At 37.9% G+C, this 17962-nt stretch overlaps 1 protein-coding gene across 9 annotated transcripts in view; it reads left to right on the top strand.

Annotated features, from left to right (window-relative positions):
• Positions 1-16240, top strand: part of EYA1 (EYA transcriptional coactivator and phosphatase 1) — a 158916-nt gene extending 142676 nt beyond the window's left edge. For all 9 annotated transcript variants that reach the window (XM_004280580.3, XM_049700465.1, XM_049700469.1 and 6 more), the window contains 2 exons: positions 2970-3070; positions 15685-16240. In XM_004280580.3, coding sequence (XP_004280628.1) covers positions 2970-3070; positions 15685-15765 — 182 coding nt within the window. In that variant the 3' untranslated portion in view covers positions 15766-16240. The remainder of the gene's footprint in view (positions 1-2969; positions 3071-15684) is intronic.
• The last annotated feature ends 1722 nt before the right edge of the window (positions 16241-17962 follow it).

Here is a 17962-nt window from a genome sequence, read left to right as displayed (position 1 = left end):
TCCCTTCCACAGCCTAAGGGGTCCTACCACTAAGTGCCCAAATGTGCACTTCAATGGGAGAGCATTCACTCCCACCCAGGAGGCAGCAGAGGGCACGTGTCAGTTAAGAGTAAAGGGAAGATATGACATTTGAGCTGGGTAGAGAAGGGTAAATAAGAGTTTACTAGGCAGATGGCTAGTGAGAACAAAGTGACAGAGGAATTAAAATGTGTTCCCTGCTGAGGGACCTGTGAGTCGTCTGGGGTGACTAATATGCAATGCCCATGGGAAGCTGATGCTGGAAAGGTAGACTTGGGTCTTATCACAAGTGGCCTCGTATGTTGCCCTAATGAGATGAATGTTATGTGAGTCCTAGGAAAGGAGGATGAGTATCCTGGTGGGTAGAAAGAAGGTTGTTTCTGGCTAAAGAAAAAGGTGCAAAACAGAACCCCTATTTATTTGGCTTGCACTTCTCCTTCAAAGAACTTACTAAATTGTCACTAAAAAATTGCTTGTCCAGTTATTTGTTCATAGTCTCCTTGATAACTGAGTCTGTCCATCTCACTCATCATGGTGGCTACAGGGCCCAGCACATGGTAGGTACTCAATCAGTGTTGAGTGAAATGGGTGAATAAATGGTTGTTTATTCAGAAGAAGGCTGACACAGAGGTTTCTTTTAGGCAACTGGGTCAGCAGTGACACTCTTAGCTGATGGGGAAATCAGGTTTGATGGCAAAGATAATAAGGGTTTGATCTTACCAATGTGAGTTTGAAAAACCTATGGGATATTCAGATAGCCCTGTCAAGTTGGAAATAGTTGGAGTTTGAGAATGACTGATGCCTCCTGAGAAGGGCCAAGGAGAGAATACTGGAAAATACTTATAAAACGAAAGCAGTATACCAAATAGAATTCCTAGTAGCCCAGTAGAACTTGAATTTTTATATGTTGTCATATAAAATAGCAATCAGTTTCCAGGAACTCAGGTCTTTATTCTATCTGTATCAGTAAAGAGGAATCATTGTGTTTTGTAAACAAGGATCCAAGGGAAAGGTTTATCAGCACATGAAAGAACATATTCCAAATGAGCATATAATACAGAAGGGATAGCACTTAACTTCCCAGAAGAAAAGAACAATTAGCGTATTACACGTCATGCACATTGAACTTTAATCCCAAATAATTTGAAAATGCGAGGATAATAGGAAGTTACAATAACAATCAAGAAAGTATTTTTTAATGGGCATTTTGTTTGCCATATTGGACTTCTTTAATTGTTTTCAGTCTAGAATAAAAATTTGATTTAAAAACTGTACGGTGGTAGAAACGATCTCAAAACCATAGGTAGAATCACTTTTCCATGATATTTCTAATAAAAAAAAGTAGGGATTGAAACTCCTGTAAGTTGCTGCTAGTTTTGCCATCAAATGAGATCTAATTTGGGGATCAATGCAGAAAACCACCCAGGAATTTTCCTCGTAGGCCAGGGTTCCCCGCCCCACACGCACGGCAGGAGCTGAGCGGCGGAAGGGGAAGCAAAGCATTGCTGGGGTTGCTGCCTGAACCATCCCCATCTCCCAGCCCCTGACCACCCCCCACCCCCACCCCCTCGGTCCATGGAAAAAACGGTCTTCCATGAAACCAATCCCTGGTGCCAAAAAGGTTGGGGACTTACTTTTAAATAACACTGAGTTTACCTTCCTTTTTTCCATGAAAAGGAAACTTTACAAAGCCACATAAACATTTCCCTCTAAGTGGGGAAAGAAAGTTTCATGACATCTGACTGTTTGGTTACATACTTTTTGCAGTGAAAACCATCCTTTGTATTTGTTTCTCAAGGTGATTTAATATTTCACAGGTTAGTGGGCAACTGAAGAAGCATTGAAATGACATCCTTTGAAGAAGGCTGGCCTTATTTCGTTCTGTCAGATGCAAACTAGAGATTTTAGTGCAAAATACAAATATAAAGCAGACATTTGTTTAAGCAAACAAGCAATTTGTTCGTGTGTATATCTGATCCTTATTTGAAAGAGGTACAGGCCCCGTTCAGCCATTCACATTTGAAACCTATAAACTGTCCCATTGTCCATTAAAATGACCTTATTGGCAGCCCAGGACTTGGAACCCCAGTTCCTGCTCCAAGAAGCAACAATGGCCACATTAACTACAGGGACGTGCTTACAGTGTAGCTGCCACGGGCGCCTAAACTAAGTCTTGACATGGGAAAGATAATAGATAGGTACAGGTATCCTGTTACCTTTATCCCACTTTTCCTCTAGGAAAGCGCTTTACTGAGCATTAGGTGTCTGGGCCAGGTAAGCACGCTCTCTCTTGTAGGGCGCCAAATTACCTGACATTCATTTCAGAAACAGTTTTCCAAGAATATTTCAGGTCAACGCATTAGGCCTGGGTGGGGGGAGGGTGTCTTTCATTCAAAGAGCATCCCAACCTGAAAATGAAGGGATAAACTAAGTCCAGTGTTGGATTTCTCTTGCCGTAAGAAAACCAATCCTTCGGTTTTGTTCATCCTTGTCAACAGTCTTTCGATCAGATACTGTATTCAGAGTTTGATAGATCATGAAACATTTTTTAAGTCAAGTTAAAATATTTTGCCAGAATGGCATGCTTTCATTTAGTCTCAGCTTGTAGGGGGAAAAGTACTATTTCCAAACAATACTTTTTCCACCAAATGCTCTACTGAGATCTAGATTCTACTTTTTAATAAATGAGTCTTGGGGGAGAAAAAGTACTAAAATTGTCCATTCCCAAGGGACAGGACACCACATGGGTCGTTCATTTACAGTTTTTGCTGTATTGTGCTGTTCTACATACTCCCCAAATGGCATATAAAAGCACTCTTTTCCTAGTTTGCACAAGTACGATAGACTTGGATCAGAAGCATGGAAAAAGCATTTTATATAAAAAGTTTAAGCCCTAGAGTGCTGACTTACTCAAACTTTACATTTTTTCACAATGTACTTTTGTTCATTAGGAAAGGAAAGCTGTTTTGAGAGGATAATTCAGAGGTTTGGAAGAAAAGTGGTGTATGTTGTCATAGGAGACGGTGTGGAAGAGGAACAAGGGGCGAAAAAGGTGAGTGTTCCTCCTTGGTGCCTCTTGTGCCCTTTAATTTTTCTTACTCCTCAGAATCTTCAGAACTGGATCATTTCAACACATGCCATTTCTCTGAAACAGATCATGAATGTGTTCTGAACCGTAAGTGCTGACCAAGGGCAGAGTAGAATTAAGTCATTATTGAAGCGAGCTTTTTGAAGAGTGGTATTCACAAGCTCGGGGGTCACGGATGGCTGGTCTTCACAGAATGTAGACTTGGGGAACAGAAAAGGAGGCTTAGTTCTGCAGCCATCATCCGGAACAGAGACAGCACACATGCCTGCTCTTGCCGCTTTCTGCACCCACGGCAGACATCGCCAGGTGATTAGAGGGTCCGTTACCTGAGCCTGGATGCAGCCTAAGAACCTTCCAGACATCAGTTCAGAAAGATTCTAGGAGCTAATCAGAGCTGGCTTGCAAAACTATTTTCTGCCCTAGAGTACGGTGCCTTCTTTTGATCACGAGGTCAATGCTTGCCTCTTTTGGGATGCTCAAAAAGGAGGAAAGGAGCAGGTCCCTTGACTCCCCGTTTGCCCATGATATTTCTTTTTATTCTTCTGCATCCCTGCAAGTGTGATTCTGTCATTTCCCGTAGCAAAAGCTTTCTCATGAATGTCCTTCATTGTATTTTAAAGAGGGGGAAGGAGCCACGTTCCTTAGCCTGGCACTCAGGGTCTTCACAATCTAGAAACAACGTAGGCACGTTGGTCTGCTTACCCTCCCTTGGCCACGCCCAGCACCTCCTTCCTGCTGCTGTTGTGCCTGGAATGCTCCTCTTCCCAGTGCCCTACTGTCATCGTCTTACTCATTTTTCAAAATCCAGTTTACATACCACCTTTTCTATTTCCTTTGTTTATACGAACTCAGTTATAGTAGCACCACTTATACTTTAATTGCAGAAGCTCTGGTAAATAACTTGGATTCTTGAGCCAGATACCCTGGGTTTGAATGACAGCTCTACCATTTTACCAGTTCTGTGACTTCGAAAAAGTTACTTTACCATTCTCTTTCCGTAACTGTACATGGAGATTATAGCAGCACCTAGCTCATTGGCTATCTTAAGGATTAGATTTAGTTCAGGTATAAAACAGAGCAACAAATGGCAGCTCTTACCATTAATTATTTGCGCATGTGCCTGTTTCAGCAGTGAAGTGTGAGCTCCTGAGATGTAGGGATCTTGTTTTGCTTGATTGCTGTTTGAGACTCTGTCTTCATTTTTTTTTTTTTTACAGTTCCCTAAATCTTGGCACAGTCATGCACTAATATTTCTTAAATTGAAGAGCATTAATTATTTTATGAGATTAACCAATAGAATAATTTTTTTCTTCTCTTCCCCATACACTCACTCATAGAAGTCACTTTTCCATAAAGGAGGCAAGCTCTTCTGGAATATTCCAGTATACTCCAGAAATGGCACCAGCCCATAGATGCAGCATTAAGCATGGCACGTGGCCAGCCTCCTTATAGAGTCCAAGAATACTTAATTCACCCTCAGTGCCTCTGAATTCCAGTAGAAGCATAGAAGCTGACCCTAATGCTATAAATAATAGATTTCACTTACACCCATAGATACACAATGTGCCCATGATTACAGTCCCCCCACGTGTGTTCGGTGCTGGTAGAAACCCACACACACTTTTTTAAAGCTTGATTCTAAGCGGTATTTGCTATCTAAGCACTAATTCTGCGTTCCAGCTTCACCAGTGGCCAACCACCATTGTCATTAGGTACATCTGTTAGCCCTTTGGGCTGTCTTCATAAAAAGAAATCTGTCCCAGACTAAACAGAGTACCCAAAACTCAACCCTGGAGAGTTAAAGAGAATATTTGGTGGACATCCAGACTCAAATCTTTTTCCTGAGAAAGCCTCTGGAATCCCCTGCCATTTCTAGACAGGACCTCCTAGTGGCTATGGGAACATGGAATAGATTTGCACCTCTGAGCATCACAGAATTGAAGAGCAGCATTTCATGCCAGTATGGCCCAGGGCCAAGGTGTGTGAATCTGCCTTCCAAGCTGGTCCTTCTCCACCTAGTACTCACCAAAATATTTTAATTTCAAGAGGAGGTTGCCAAAATGTGGCTTTCTAGCTTGTGGTAGACAGAAGAATGTTTATGAAAGTGATGACCTAAAATTCAAAGAACACAAGTATGTTTCTTAGATATTTGTGTGGGTGAACACAAGATGGGAAAAGTAAAGGAATTCGTGATTTGATGTTAGAATTGAAAGTAGTAACAGTACTGAGTATTTGCTCTCTTTGAAGAACAGTTAAAATTGTTTCCACTGTTTGTCTTTGGACATGTTATTCTTTCTATTCAGGACGAACACACACACCTATACCAAAAAGAATTAGGCAGCTGCCTACGACGAACATCCTCTTTAAATTTTTTGACTGTTAATGAATGCTTGTAGCTTCAACTTTCTGTTCTGATTTCTTGGGATAAGTGTATGTAATCAGTCCAGTACTCTCTGTTACAAAGGAACTCTTTGCACGTTGAGAGCTACCAGCATGGGAACTCTAATGAAACTGTAACCAGGAGTTGTAAGAACTTTATGTGTGTTTGTTAAGTGTACAGATTTTTCAGAAATAGTCAGATTCCTAATAATTGTGCCTATGATTCAGATGTCATAAATCTATCATCCTGAGGGACAAATTGACCATTCCTTTCTTATAGTCTGTCTAGCCTTTCTAGGTTAACTAGTATTTAAACAGCAGTACTTAGTGCATGAGTTAAAAGACAAGGATCTAATAGTTCACAGTAAATAATGAGTATATTTAATGTGTGGGGTTCTGCATAGAAATAGAGAATATTTAATATTTAATTTAAGGGAAATATTTAATTTAAGGGAAGACTACAATTTAGCAAACTCTATATGAAAATTCAAGCTAAAGAAATAAAGAGATGGTTATCCTTACTATCAGTTATAAAGCCCTTATTATGTCCCAGAACCTCTTTTAGGCACTTCCTATCCATTATCTCATTAAATCCTCACAACAATTCTAGGAGGCAGGAGCCCTCAGACCTCTTTTATAGATGAGGAAACTGAGGCACAGGAAGGTAAATACTTTGGCCAAGCTCACACAGCTAGAAAGTCACCAAACTAGGATTTGAAGCCAATTATATCTGTGAGATTCAGCACAAAATTCCTTCAAATTACAGACTTTACTTACATATCTTAAATATGATTTGATTTACAAAAAAAACATTTTAATGCTTTTTTTAAATTGTTGGAATATAGTGTGCACCGTTTCTTTCCTTTTGGGAGGTAGATAGAACTATGTTGTGTTCTCTTTCTCCCAATTTTACACTCATGATTAAAATTTAACAAATAAATCATTAATTCTAGTTTATAATTTGGTTCACAAGCATTTCAGATTAAATAAAACTAACAGTGAACCAGTGAAGTTCTGCAAGTTTGGGCAGTAAAATGTTTTGCAAAATCAAAACATTTTGCATTTCTTCTAAATCAATTTTAACCATTTAGCTGCCTCTCTTCATTTCCTACGTCCTTTTAAAAATCTAATACAACACTCTCCTCTCTTCCCTGTAGAGATGTCTTTCATCTCCCTAAATAATGTTCTTTTGCTAGAGGTAGTTATTTTTTTAAGCCCGGAAATGAAAACTAGTAAGTATTCTGCCAGTTACCTGTTTTGTTATGGTCAATTGAAGTCTGCTCTGTCACCTTTGTTCTCTTTAGCAATACAGTCCCAGGAGTTTCATCAGTAATTTTATCTAATTCTATAATCCATATCATTAAAAAAAAAAAAACCCTTCAAAGAGAAAAGGTTAGAAATACCTTTGTTTTTTTAAAAAACAATGTTATTCTAAAAAGATCTCTTTTTTCAAAATTTTTATGGGAGTATAGTTGATTTACAATGTTCTATTAGTTTCAGGTGTACAGAAAGTGAGTCTGTTATACATATACATATATCAACTCTTTTTTAGACTCTTTTCTCATATAGGCCATTACATAATATCGAGTGAAGTTCCCTGTGCCATATACAGTAGGTCCTTACTTAGTTATTATCTATCTTATATATAGTACTGTGTTTATGTCAATCCCAATCTTCCAATTTATCCCTCCCCCACCACTTACCCCCTGATAACCATAACTTTGTTTTCTATTTCTGTTTTGTAGATAAGTTCATTTGTACCCTTTTTCTAGAATCAACATATAAGCGATATATGATACTTGTCTTTCTCTGTTTGACTTACTTCACTCAGTGTGACAATCTCTAGGTCCATCCATTGTTGCTGCAAATGGCATTATTTTGTTCTTTTTTATGGCTGATATTCCATTGTATGTACCACATTTTTTTCTGTTCCTCCATTAATGGACATTTAGGTTGCTTCCATGTCCTGCCTATTGTAAATAGTGCTGCTGTGAACGCTGGGGTGCATGTATATTTTTCAAATTATAGTTTTCTCTGGATATATTCCCAGAACTGGGATTGCTGGATCATATGGTAGTTCTATTTTTAGTTTTTTAAGGAACCTCCATATTGTTCTCCATAGTGGCTGCACCAGTATACATTCCCACCAACAGTGCAAGAAGGTTCCCTTTTATCCACACCCTCTCCAGCATTTATTGTTTATAGATTTTTTTGATAGTGGCCATTCCCACAGGTGTGAGGTGATACCTCATTGTAGTTTTGATTTGCATTTCTGTAATAATTAGTGATGTTGAGCATCTTTTTATGTTAGTTGGCCATTTGTATGTCATCTTTGGAGAAATGTCTATTTAAGTCTTCTGCCCATTTTTTAATTGGGTTGTTTTTTTGATATTGAGCTGCATGAGCTATTTGTATATTTTAGAGATTAATGCCCTGTCCGTTGCTTTGTTTGCAAATATTTTCTCCCATTCTGAGGGTTGTGTTTTCATCTTGTTTATGGTTTCCTTTGCTGTGCAAAAGCTTCTAAGTTTAATTAGGTCCCATTTGTTTATTTTTATTTCCATTTCTCTAGGAGGTGGGTCGGAAAAGATCTTGCTGCTATTTATGTCCAGGAGTGTTCTGCCTACGTTTTCCTCTAAGAGTTTTATAGTGTCCAGTCTTATATTTAGGTCTTTAATCCATTCTGAGTTTATTTTTGTGTATGGTGTTAGGGATTGTTCTAACTTCATTCTTTTACATGGAGCTGTCCAGTTTTCCCAGCACCACTTATTGAAGAGACTGTCTGCTCCATTGTATATTCTTGCCTCCTTTGTCATAGATTAGGGGACCATAGGTGTGTGGGTTTATCTCTGGGCTTTCTATCTTGTTCCATTGATCTATGTTTCTGTTTTTGTGCCAGTACCATTCTGTCTTGATTACTATAGCTTTGTAGTATAGTCTGAAGTCAGGGAGCCTGATTCCTCCAGCTCCGTTTTTCATTCTCAACATTGCTTTGGCTATTCGGGGTCTTTTGTGTTTCCATAGAAATTGTAAAAATTGTTGTTCTATTTCTGTGAAAAATACCATTGGTAATTTGATAGGGATTGCATTGAATCTGTAGATTGCTTTGGGCAGTATAGTCATTTTCACAATGTTGATTTTTCCAATCCAAGAACATGGTATATCTCTCCATCTGTTGGTGTCATCTTTGATTGCTTTCATCAGTATCTTACAGTTTTCTGAGTACAGGTCTTTTGCCTCCTTATGTAGGTTTATTCCTATGTATTTTATTCTTTTTGATGTGACGGTAAATGGGATTGTTGCCTTGATTTCTCTTTCTGACCTTTCATTGTTAGCGTATAGGAATGCAAGAGATTTCTGTGTATTAATTTTGTATCCTGCAACTTTACCAAATTCATTGATGAGCTCTAGTAGTTTTCTGGTAGCATCTTTAGGGTTTTCTATGTATAGTATCATGTCATCTGCAAACAGTGACAGTTTTACTTCTTCTTTTCCAATTTGGATTCCTTTTATTTCTTTTTCTTCTGTGATTGCTGTGGCTAGGACTTCCAAGACTGTGTTGAATAATAGTGGTGAGACTAGACATCCTTGTCTTGTTCCTGATCTTAGAGGAAATGCTTTCCCTTTTTCACCCTAGAAGAAATGGACAAATTCTAAAAAGGTCTCTTGTAAGAGTTTTCTCTGAGCACCTCTTTGTTCCTAGAAAGACCATTCAGAGAAGCCATCTCACTACTGGTGGATATCTTTCTTTGACTTTGTTGTCAAAATCTGCCATGCTTATTTTTTTACCATAAAATTTTTTGTTTCCCTAATACAACATTCCTCAAGTGAAAATAATTAGGCCTATGTATGATTTTTTAAAAAATCAAAATGTAAATAATAGTCTTCTGCACACTGACAGCAGTTTTGGTTTCTAGGGTAAAAACAGCCTTGTTTTATAACTCTGACTTTATTTACTTTTTAGAGAATTACTTAAAATGAATCTCTTGTGAATAACATGGAGGGAAGGGGGATGGCAAGCACCATTATTCTGCATAATGACAAACGCTTCATCAAAAAATGTCCATTTTCAATGTGCATTCCAAAACTTGCTGAAAACCAACATGAAGCTGAGAATCTGCTTAATAATGCTTGATTGTGAGTTTATTTATTTAGGAGAAAAATAAGAACTTCTTTTTCTAAAAGAACATTTTTAATGCAAGTTTTTGCTTTTCGTTTTATTTCAGTGAGACATAGGGATTACTGAGTACAGAATTTTATTACTCTAAAGCCATTATATTCATTTAACTTAATGAGCACATACTGTATGCCAGGTCTTAAATTGGATTTCATCTTTATTCTTAAAGAGCTCACTCCTATCCAGAGGGGACACAGATATACAAATAGTCAAAGAGCAAAGCTGTGCAGTAAGCTTCATGAGTTCTCAGAATATCTCTTTATTTACAATTTGAGAAGTATTTGTACCTCCATATGCAAATTTTCTAGAGATAATATATGCATAGGAAAGCACAGATCTGTTCTTTATTTTTTATACAAATGGTAACTATACACTTTTTTTTCCGTGCCTGCTTTTTTCACTTAATATATATCCTGGTAGTTATTCCATATCAGTACATGGAGCTCTGCATCTCTAAGTTTTATAAATGGCCGCATCACAATTCCATTACCTTGATATGTTGTAGTTTAACGAGTCCCCTGGGGCTTAACATTTCAGTGGTTGCCAGTGTTTATTATTATAAACAGTTCTGCAGTGAGTGGTCTTTACGTGGTTCATGCGTGGGCAAGTATATCTGTGGGATAAATTCCTAGAAGTGCAATACCTGGGGCAAAGGTTATGTGCTTTTATGGTTTTGAAACATTTTCTTAATACATTTTTAATAATTCAGCAATATTCAAATTACATGTGTCCACACACCCAGCTTTTTATATTACTGATCTTATGTATACCCAGAAGGGATAAGTGCAAAATACCAGACAAGGAGGAAAGTTGGCAGAAGGGGATTTGGAAAGCTGCACATGTGGGCAAGAGGAACAAAGGATGTGTCCTTATTTTATCATTAGGGAATATTTTGGTTCTAATGATCCCAAAACGTGTGCTACTTCCCAAGGTTTAGGTCTTGGTGCCCACTTCTCTCAATATATGCTAATCTTGATAAACTAATCGTATACACATCAGTTTAGGCTATCACTGTTGTTAAGATTTGTGGTTTAGCTGTGTTTTAGTCCCCTGGCTCTAGTTACCTGATGGACTCTCCATGTAGGTATCCCATTTCATCCACCTGCATATCAGCAGATGAATTCTACTGTCCCAAACCAGTTCGCCCACTCAGATTTGCTTTGGTGTTCTCTACCTCCAACCCATCCCCCATTAGCAAGAACTCTGTCTTTACAGTGTGTCTCCCATCCGTTGCACCCACTCCATTTCCACTGTTCCTTTGCCTAGTTTCTCTGCTACCAGCCAGCCACACCTCCAATCCATCCTTCCTTTAGTGCCTCATTAAATTCCATAACATACTTCTACCTGGAAAAAATATCTCCTTTCTTATTAGTGTTTGTTATGAACACACCATTCCAGCCCCATCTCCTCCACACTAAGTACTCTGTGCATCCCACCTTTGTCACATACCATCTCCTGACTGGGAGTCCCATCCCTCTCCATCTACCTAACCAAATTTGCCCATTTCTCAAATTCAATACAGGCCCAATTTACCCTCTCCAGCTTACAGCTGAGTTCTCTCTGAATTTATCATTTTGATTCTTTGTTTTCTTGAGATATAATTGGCATTCAGCACTGTATAAGTTTAAGGTGTACAGCCTAATGACTTGACTTACATATACTGTGAAACATATACTGTGAAATAATTACCACAATAAGTTTTGTTGACATCCATCATCTCCTATAGATACAAAAAAAATTTTTTTCTTGTGATGAGAACTCTTAGGATCTACTACTCTTAGCTTTCACATATATCATACAGCAGTGTTAACTATAGTCATCATGTTGTATGTTACAGCCCCAGTACTTTTTTATCTTATAACTGGAAATGTGTATCTTTTGGCCACCTTCATCCAATTTCCCCTCCCCCACCCTTTGCCTCTGGTAACCACAAATCTAATCTCCTTTTCCATGACTTCCGTTTTTTTTTTGGTTTTTTTAGCTTCCACACATAAGTGAGATCATACAATATTTGTCTTTGTGTGACTTATTTCACTTAGCATAATGCCCTCAGTGTCTGTCCATGTTGTCCCAAATGGCAGGATTTCCTTCTTTTTTATGGCTGAATAATATTCAATCATGTATATATCACAATGCCTTTATCCATTCATCTGTCAGTGGACACCTTGGTTGTTCCATGTCTTGGCTATTGTAAATAGTGCTGCCATGAACATGAGGGTGCAGATATCTCTTTAACATAGTGTTTTCATTTCCTTTGGGCATGTATATACCCAGAAGTGGGACTGTCTAATCATGGGGTAGTTCTGTTTTCAATTTTTTGAGGAACCGCCATACACTTTTCCATAGTGGTTGTGCCAATTTACATTCTGACCAACAGCGCGTAAGGGTTCCCTTTTCTCTACATCCTCATCAGCATTTGTTACCTCTTAACTTTTTGATGAAGGCCATTCTAACAGGCGTGAGCTGGTATCTCATTGTGGTTTTGATTTGCATTTCCCTGAGAAGTGATGGTGAGCACCTCTTCATGTACCTGTTGGCCATTTGTATATCTTCTTTACAAAAATGTCTATTCAGGTCCTCTGCCCAATTTTTAAATTGGATTATTTTTGTTTTGCTATTGAGTTGTATGATATTAACCCCTCATCAGATATATGGCTTACAAACATTTTTTTCTCACTCCATAGGTTGTTTTTTTCATTTTGTCGAATGTTTCTTTTGCTGTGCAAAAGCTTTTTAGTTTGATAGAGTCCACATGTTTATTTTTTATTTTGTTGCTTTTGCTTTAGGTGTCACATCCAAAAAATAATTGCCAAGGCTGATGTCAAGGAGCCAAACAGTTTTTTCGGTGTTTTCATGTAGGAGTTTTTATGGTTTCTGGTCTTACATTTAAGTCTTTAGTCCTTTTCAAGTTAATCGGTGCATTCTTATACATGTGAATAGCCAGTATTCCCAGCAACATTTATTGAAGAGACTGTCTTTTCTCCAGTGAGTATTCTTGGCTCCCTTGTAAAATATTAGTTTAGCATATATACATGGGTTTATTTCTGGGCTCTTGATTCTGTTCCATTTTCCATGTGTCTGTTTTCATGCCCGTACCATACTGTTTTGATTACCATACATTTATAATATAGCTTGAAATCAGGAAGTGTGTTGCCTCCCACTTTGTTCTTTCTCAGGATTGCTTTGGCTATTTGGGGTCTTTTAGTTCTGTATACATTTTAGGATTGTTTCTTCTACTTCTGTAAAAGAACACCATTGGAATTTTGATAGAGATCACATTGAATCTGTAGATGGCATTTTAACAATATTAATTCTTCTAATCCATGAACATGAGATACCTTTCCATTTATTATTTGTGTCTTCTTCAATTTCTTTCATCCATGTCTTATAATTTTCAGTGTAGAAATCCTTCACTTTTTAAGTATTTTGTTGTTTTTGATGCTTTATTGTAAATGGAATCACTTTCTTTATTATCAGATCATTTGTTCTTAGTGTATAAAATGCTGATTTTTGTATCCTGAAACTTTACTGAATTCATTGATTAGATCTAACAGTTCTTTTCTTGGAGTCTTTAGGATTTTCTATATATAAAATCATGTCATCTGCAAATAGTTTTACTTCTCCCTTTCCAATTCTGATGCTTTTATTTATTTTTCTTACCTCATTTCTCTGGCAAGGTCAGTTTGATTCTTAGTCCCACACTGCCTTACATTGTAATGAAATAGTTTCAGCAGATATGTCTTGCCTGCTGGTTCTTGGCAGTAGGATCATATGTATGTATATTACTTTACAAATCTGCTGTAGCTACAGAGCTGTACAAGTAATAGAATATTTTAATGAAAAAGTTTATAGACTTTATTAAACCGAGAAGCAACCCTGAGTCATTTCCCCTAAACCCTTATTTTGCAAATAAACAAACTGGGGCTCCAGGGAGATTAGTAACATGACTTTGAGTCATGACAAAAGTCAGAGTTGAGAGTATAACCCAGGTCTCCTCATTCTAGAACCTGCTTTTCTTTTCCTCTTTTGCCACCATATCTCTCTGTCTTCATCTAAGAAATATTTGTTCCACGCTAAACATTGATCCAGGAAAAAAAATTGTTTACTTTGCACCCAGTTGCCCTGGGAAGCTCTTGTCGATCCATAAAAGCTTCACATCAGTATGTGCTTAGTTAGGGAAAATGTTATTTTGCAATATTAGTTCTAATTACTTGTTAACACGTTTGACTCCCCTGTTCTCTCCACTAGACTCAGTCTTCTTAGAATTAGTCACTATTAAATGTTAATCATAACTATCATTCTTATTAATAAACTCTTTAACAGGGCTAACCAGGTCCTGCCCCACTTGGCTCCTACAGCCGGTAATGTCACAGCCATGTCTTTCTCTCACACAGCCAGTATCCTAACAATGAACTTCTCCTTTGTCCTCTGCCCCAGCCCCCTTCACACGCACAGAGACATTACAGTGCTCTTCTGAATGATCAGCCTTTCATAACTAGCTCAACTATTACCTCCTCTTACCAGTGTCTCTCCCAGTTCCCCAGGCAAAGGGAATTACCCCCGCCTATTCCTTTTAGGTGAACATTCATGATTGTTGTTCATTTCTAACTTTTTTTTTTTTTTACAACTTTATTAGAGTATAATTGCTTTACAATGGTGTGTTAGTTTCTGCTTTATAACAAAGTGAATCAGTTATGTTGTTCATTTCTGCTACTCACCCACAGACTGTGAGAGGGTGGGATGGGGATGTCTTCTACACCATGCCTGTGAATGCAAAAAAATCACTAATGAATGAATGCAAAATAGTACAGTCTACTTTTATGATCTAAAATTGCCAAGTGGAACATCATAAATTTTTGAAAAGAAATCTCTAGTACTTGGTTCTGGACAGTTATTGAAGGATAACAAAAATAGAGATACTCCAAAATAGTATAGAATCCAGAAAGGTCTACATATGATATTGGACTGTGGTATATGTTTTTAGCAGATTACTTGTTAATAAGTAACAATAGTTTGCATCCCCAGAATAACAGCTATGTGATCTGCACCAAAATAGCTAGTAGCTCCTACTGTCACTTACAGATAGTCCCCCCAAAAAACTCCTCAGTTCTAAATTCTGTTTGCTTTCATGCCATCTTCTCCTAATAGTGTGAATTGTTTAAAAATTCCCTAGACCTATAATTGCAAATTATACTCAGGCCTTCACATTATTTTTTGCATAGAAAAACCCCACAATGTTTTCTGTGGGCTTAATAGAATTGTGTTCTCTGAAGTGTGATGATTATCTTTCTCTTACCAAGAAAAAGATTTTGCTGAAACATAAATACTTAGTATAGTGCTTTTTGAGCCGTAAAGTTTATAATCATGTTTTTATCCCTCATGGACGATGTAACCTCTTTTGTGTGTGTGTGTGCTGCTTTTCTTGTCTCTGGTTAATTCAGGTGTTTCACAAACATTCCCATCATTTAGATTTCTAGATGTTTTAAACTACCACCAAGAAAAACAGAAAACTACCTTAGATGTTCATTTAAAATTTCCCATATGGTAAACCTGTTTCAGGGTCAATGCAAAAAACGAAAAAAAAAGTTGCTTCTTACAGGAGTAAAATTAAGTTTTGCAAAATGTAAAATACTACCAACTAAGGAAAACCGCTTAAACTTGCAGCATGAAAAATGCAGTGGATCCAGATTTTGAAAGGCAAATGTTTGACAAGGTTTTGTTCATAGCTACTGGATTTTATTTGAAATCGGCATTCAAGTCGCAGTGTAGGTCTGCTTAAGAAATACCCAGCACCTTCTTAAACAGACTCCTGAATTACATTTTAAAACGCAGTCCAGTATTCTTAGGGGAGGATTAAGTTTGAATTTGTGTTTTAAACAGATGTGATGTTGAGATCTTAACTGGCAGTTTTCACGGTACTGAATAAGGGGGTGTGGGCAGCATGGTGGAGTGCCAAAGCAGCCTTTTAGGGCCTGTGCTGGGAGTGTTCTCTGTCTTCACCACGTTGTCTGCCCCTTTGCAGCACGCCATGCCCTTCTGGAGGGTCTCCAGTCACTCGGACCTCATGGCCCTACATCATGCCTTGGAACTGGAGTACCTGTAACAGCCCCCTAGCACTTTGAAACCACACAACCGCCCTGTGACCAGGGACACATCCAGCAGGCTGAGTCCCGAGTCGGCGCCGGACTCCAAACTAGCGATTTCAACATTTTGATGCCCAGCTGCTGTGGGTCCTCGCCTCTGCCCTTGTGGTAAATGAAGGACCACATCCCTTTCTTCAGAACAGCTGTTGACTCTAGTACTGTGAATCCAATGCAAATAAGCCATGAGAATGTTCTAGCACAGTGTAACGTGTCTTGGCCACATTAACTACATGGTTCGAACCTGTGAAGAAAGGACCCGCAGACGCTTTACGTTTTTAGCATCTTCAGTGTGACCTAAACAGCTTCTCCAATACAGCAAACCTGATTGCACAACAGAGACTGAAATGGGTTTCCTGATTACCAGTGGGGGGATCTTCTTGTAAAGGTTTACTTTTTTGGTGTCTCATACCCAGGGTCATCTGTACATCTCTACTTATTTATGAACAGACTTCTTAAAAAAAAAAAAAAACCAGCTTTATCGAGGTATAATTCAGGAACCCTACAATTCATGCGAACAGACTTTTTTGACATCAAATAACTGAAGAGACAGTAGCATGATGAGAAGCGACTGAAGGCTTTGGCCTCGTGACACAGCAAGTACTTTGAATTTTAGCACATTGCAAAGTAGTTTAAAATATGTCTAATTTAAACGTATAATATGTACATCACTGAGACAATCATGTACAGAAAGAATTTTGGGTGTAAATTTGTAATAATGGATGATTCTTTTACATATTGTTTAGGAAAATGATATTGAAAGGTAGCAATGCCTTGATAGTGAAGTATGAGGCAGGATATGCACAGACGTGCAGTGCCTTCTTGAAGTACTGGGTATAAATATGTAGATAATGGACTTTTTTTTTTTAAGATCATGTTGTCAAGACCAAAAGCACGGATGTCAAGTGTCAATAAGATTTTGTTTTCCAATTTTTTTTCCCATCAGTTCTTTTTTTATGCTGTTTGTTAGGAGGGCCTTGGTAAAAGAACACGGCAGTGTCTGTCTTAAATAATTTTGGGGAAAAAAGCCCTCTTAAAACCTCACTTTTTCATTTTCAACACTAATGTAGTATATGTAACTACTTGGAAAAAGATGATTCAAACGCTCTGTCCCACAGAAAGAATGTAGATGATGGATATATTTTATTAATGAAATGGTTCATGAATTGGACACTAGCAAAGTTTTCATGTGCTCAGATGATATTTTGTCGTTTAAGAAAGGACATTACCACATATCTGGAAATCAGCAAAACTTTGTATTACTTCCTACATTCATGTTCCTTCCATTTTCCTCCACACTCACCTCCCACCCCAGCCTCCCAGGAAAGTTCATTGCCAGCAGGGGACACAGCCCGGTCATCATCACCAAGAAAATAATGCTACTCTTCACCCCCATTCTGTATTATATGACAAGCATAAACGTGGGAAATAAAATTTGTCACCTTTGTAATACCCTAATAAAGTTTCTCCAAAAGTGAGCCATCAGTTTATCTAGACACTAGTTTCTCTCATCTAAAGCCTTCCATTGTCATGAAATTACTTTTCGGATGAATTTTCTTTAATAGTATATTGCGGGAAAAAAATAACACCAGCTTTGACCCAAAGTAGCTAAAGAGCTACTCTATCCTTTTCTGAAGTTTCATGTTGCTGCTAGAATTAGTCAGTTGTGAATTTCTCAAAATCGTTTAATCATTGAATTCAGTTTGTTTTTCCTCTTTTGCTTGAAGCAAACAGAAGTCGACAATTTTTCAGCCTTTCCATTTTACATTTTTGTACTCTGCAGACTGAAAAGACAAAGTTTATCTTACCCTTACTGTATAAAGGTGTGTTGTGTTGTGTCCACAACTGTGTACAGAATTTTTCTTCATTCAATTTGTGTTTAAATTAATAAAACTGATTTGTGAAGTACTGTAAGCTCCTTGACTTGTCGGTATTTTCTTCATCTCTTGGTTCTAAGAAATAGCAGGCTCTTGGTTGCATTAGAAAGCTCATAGTCCAACAAAAGGAAGTTGTACAGAGCAACTGTAGGAATGGCTTTATCAGTCCTTGAGAGGGCTAAGCTAGAAAAATTACAGCTGTTTCTTTGATCACTGTTAAGAACAGATGAATGGGAAAGCTCTTTACTTCCTCCGAAACTATATAAACTAGACCTCCGCTCAG

Source organism: Orcinus orca, chromosome 17 (assembly GCF_937001465.1).
Source record: "Orcinus orca chromosome 17, mOrcOrc1.1, whole genome shotgun sequence".
In the NCBI taxonomy this organism is placed as follows: Eukaryota; Metazoa; Chordata; class Mammalia; order Artiodactyla; family Delphinidae; genus Orcinus; species Orcinus orca.
The sequence above is the reverse complement of the archived record's forward strand: the minus strand, read 5'-3'. Positions and strand labels throughout refer to the sequence as shown.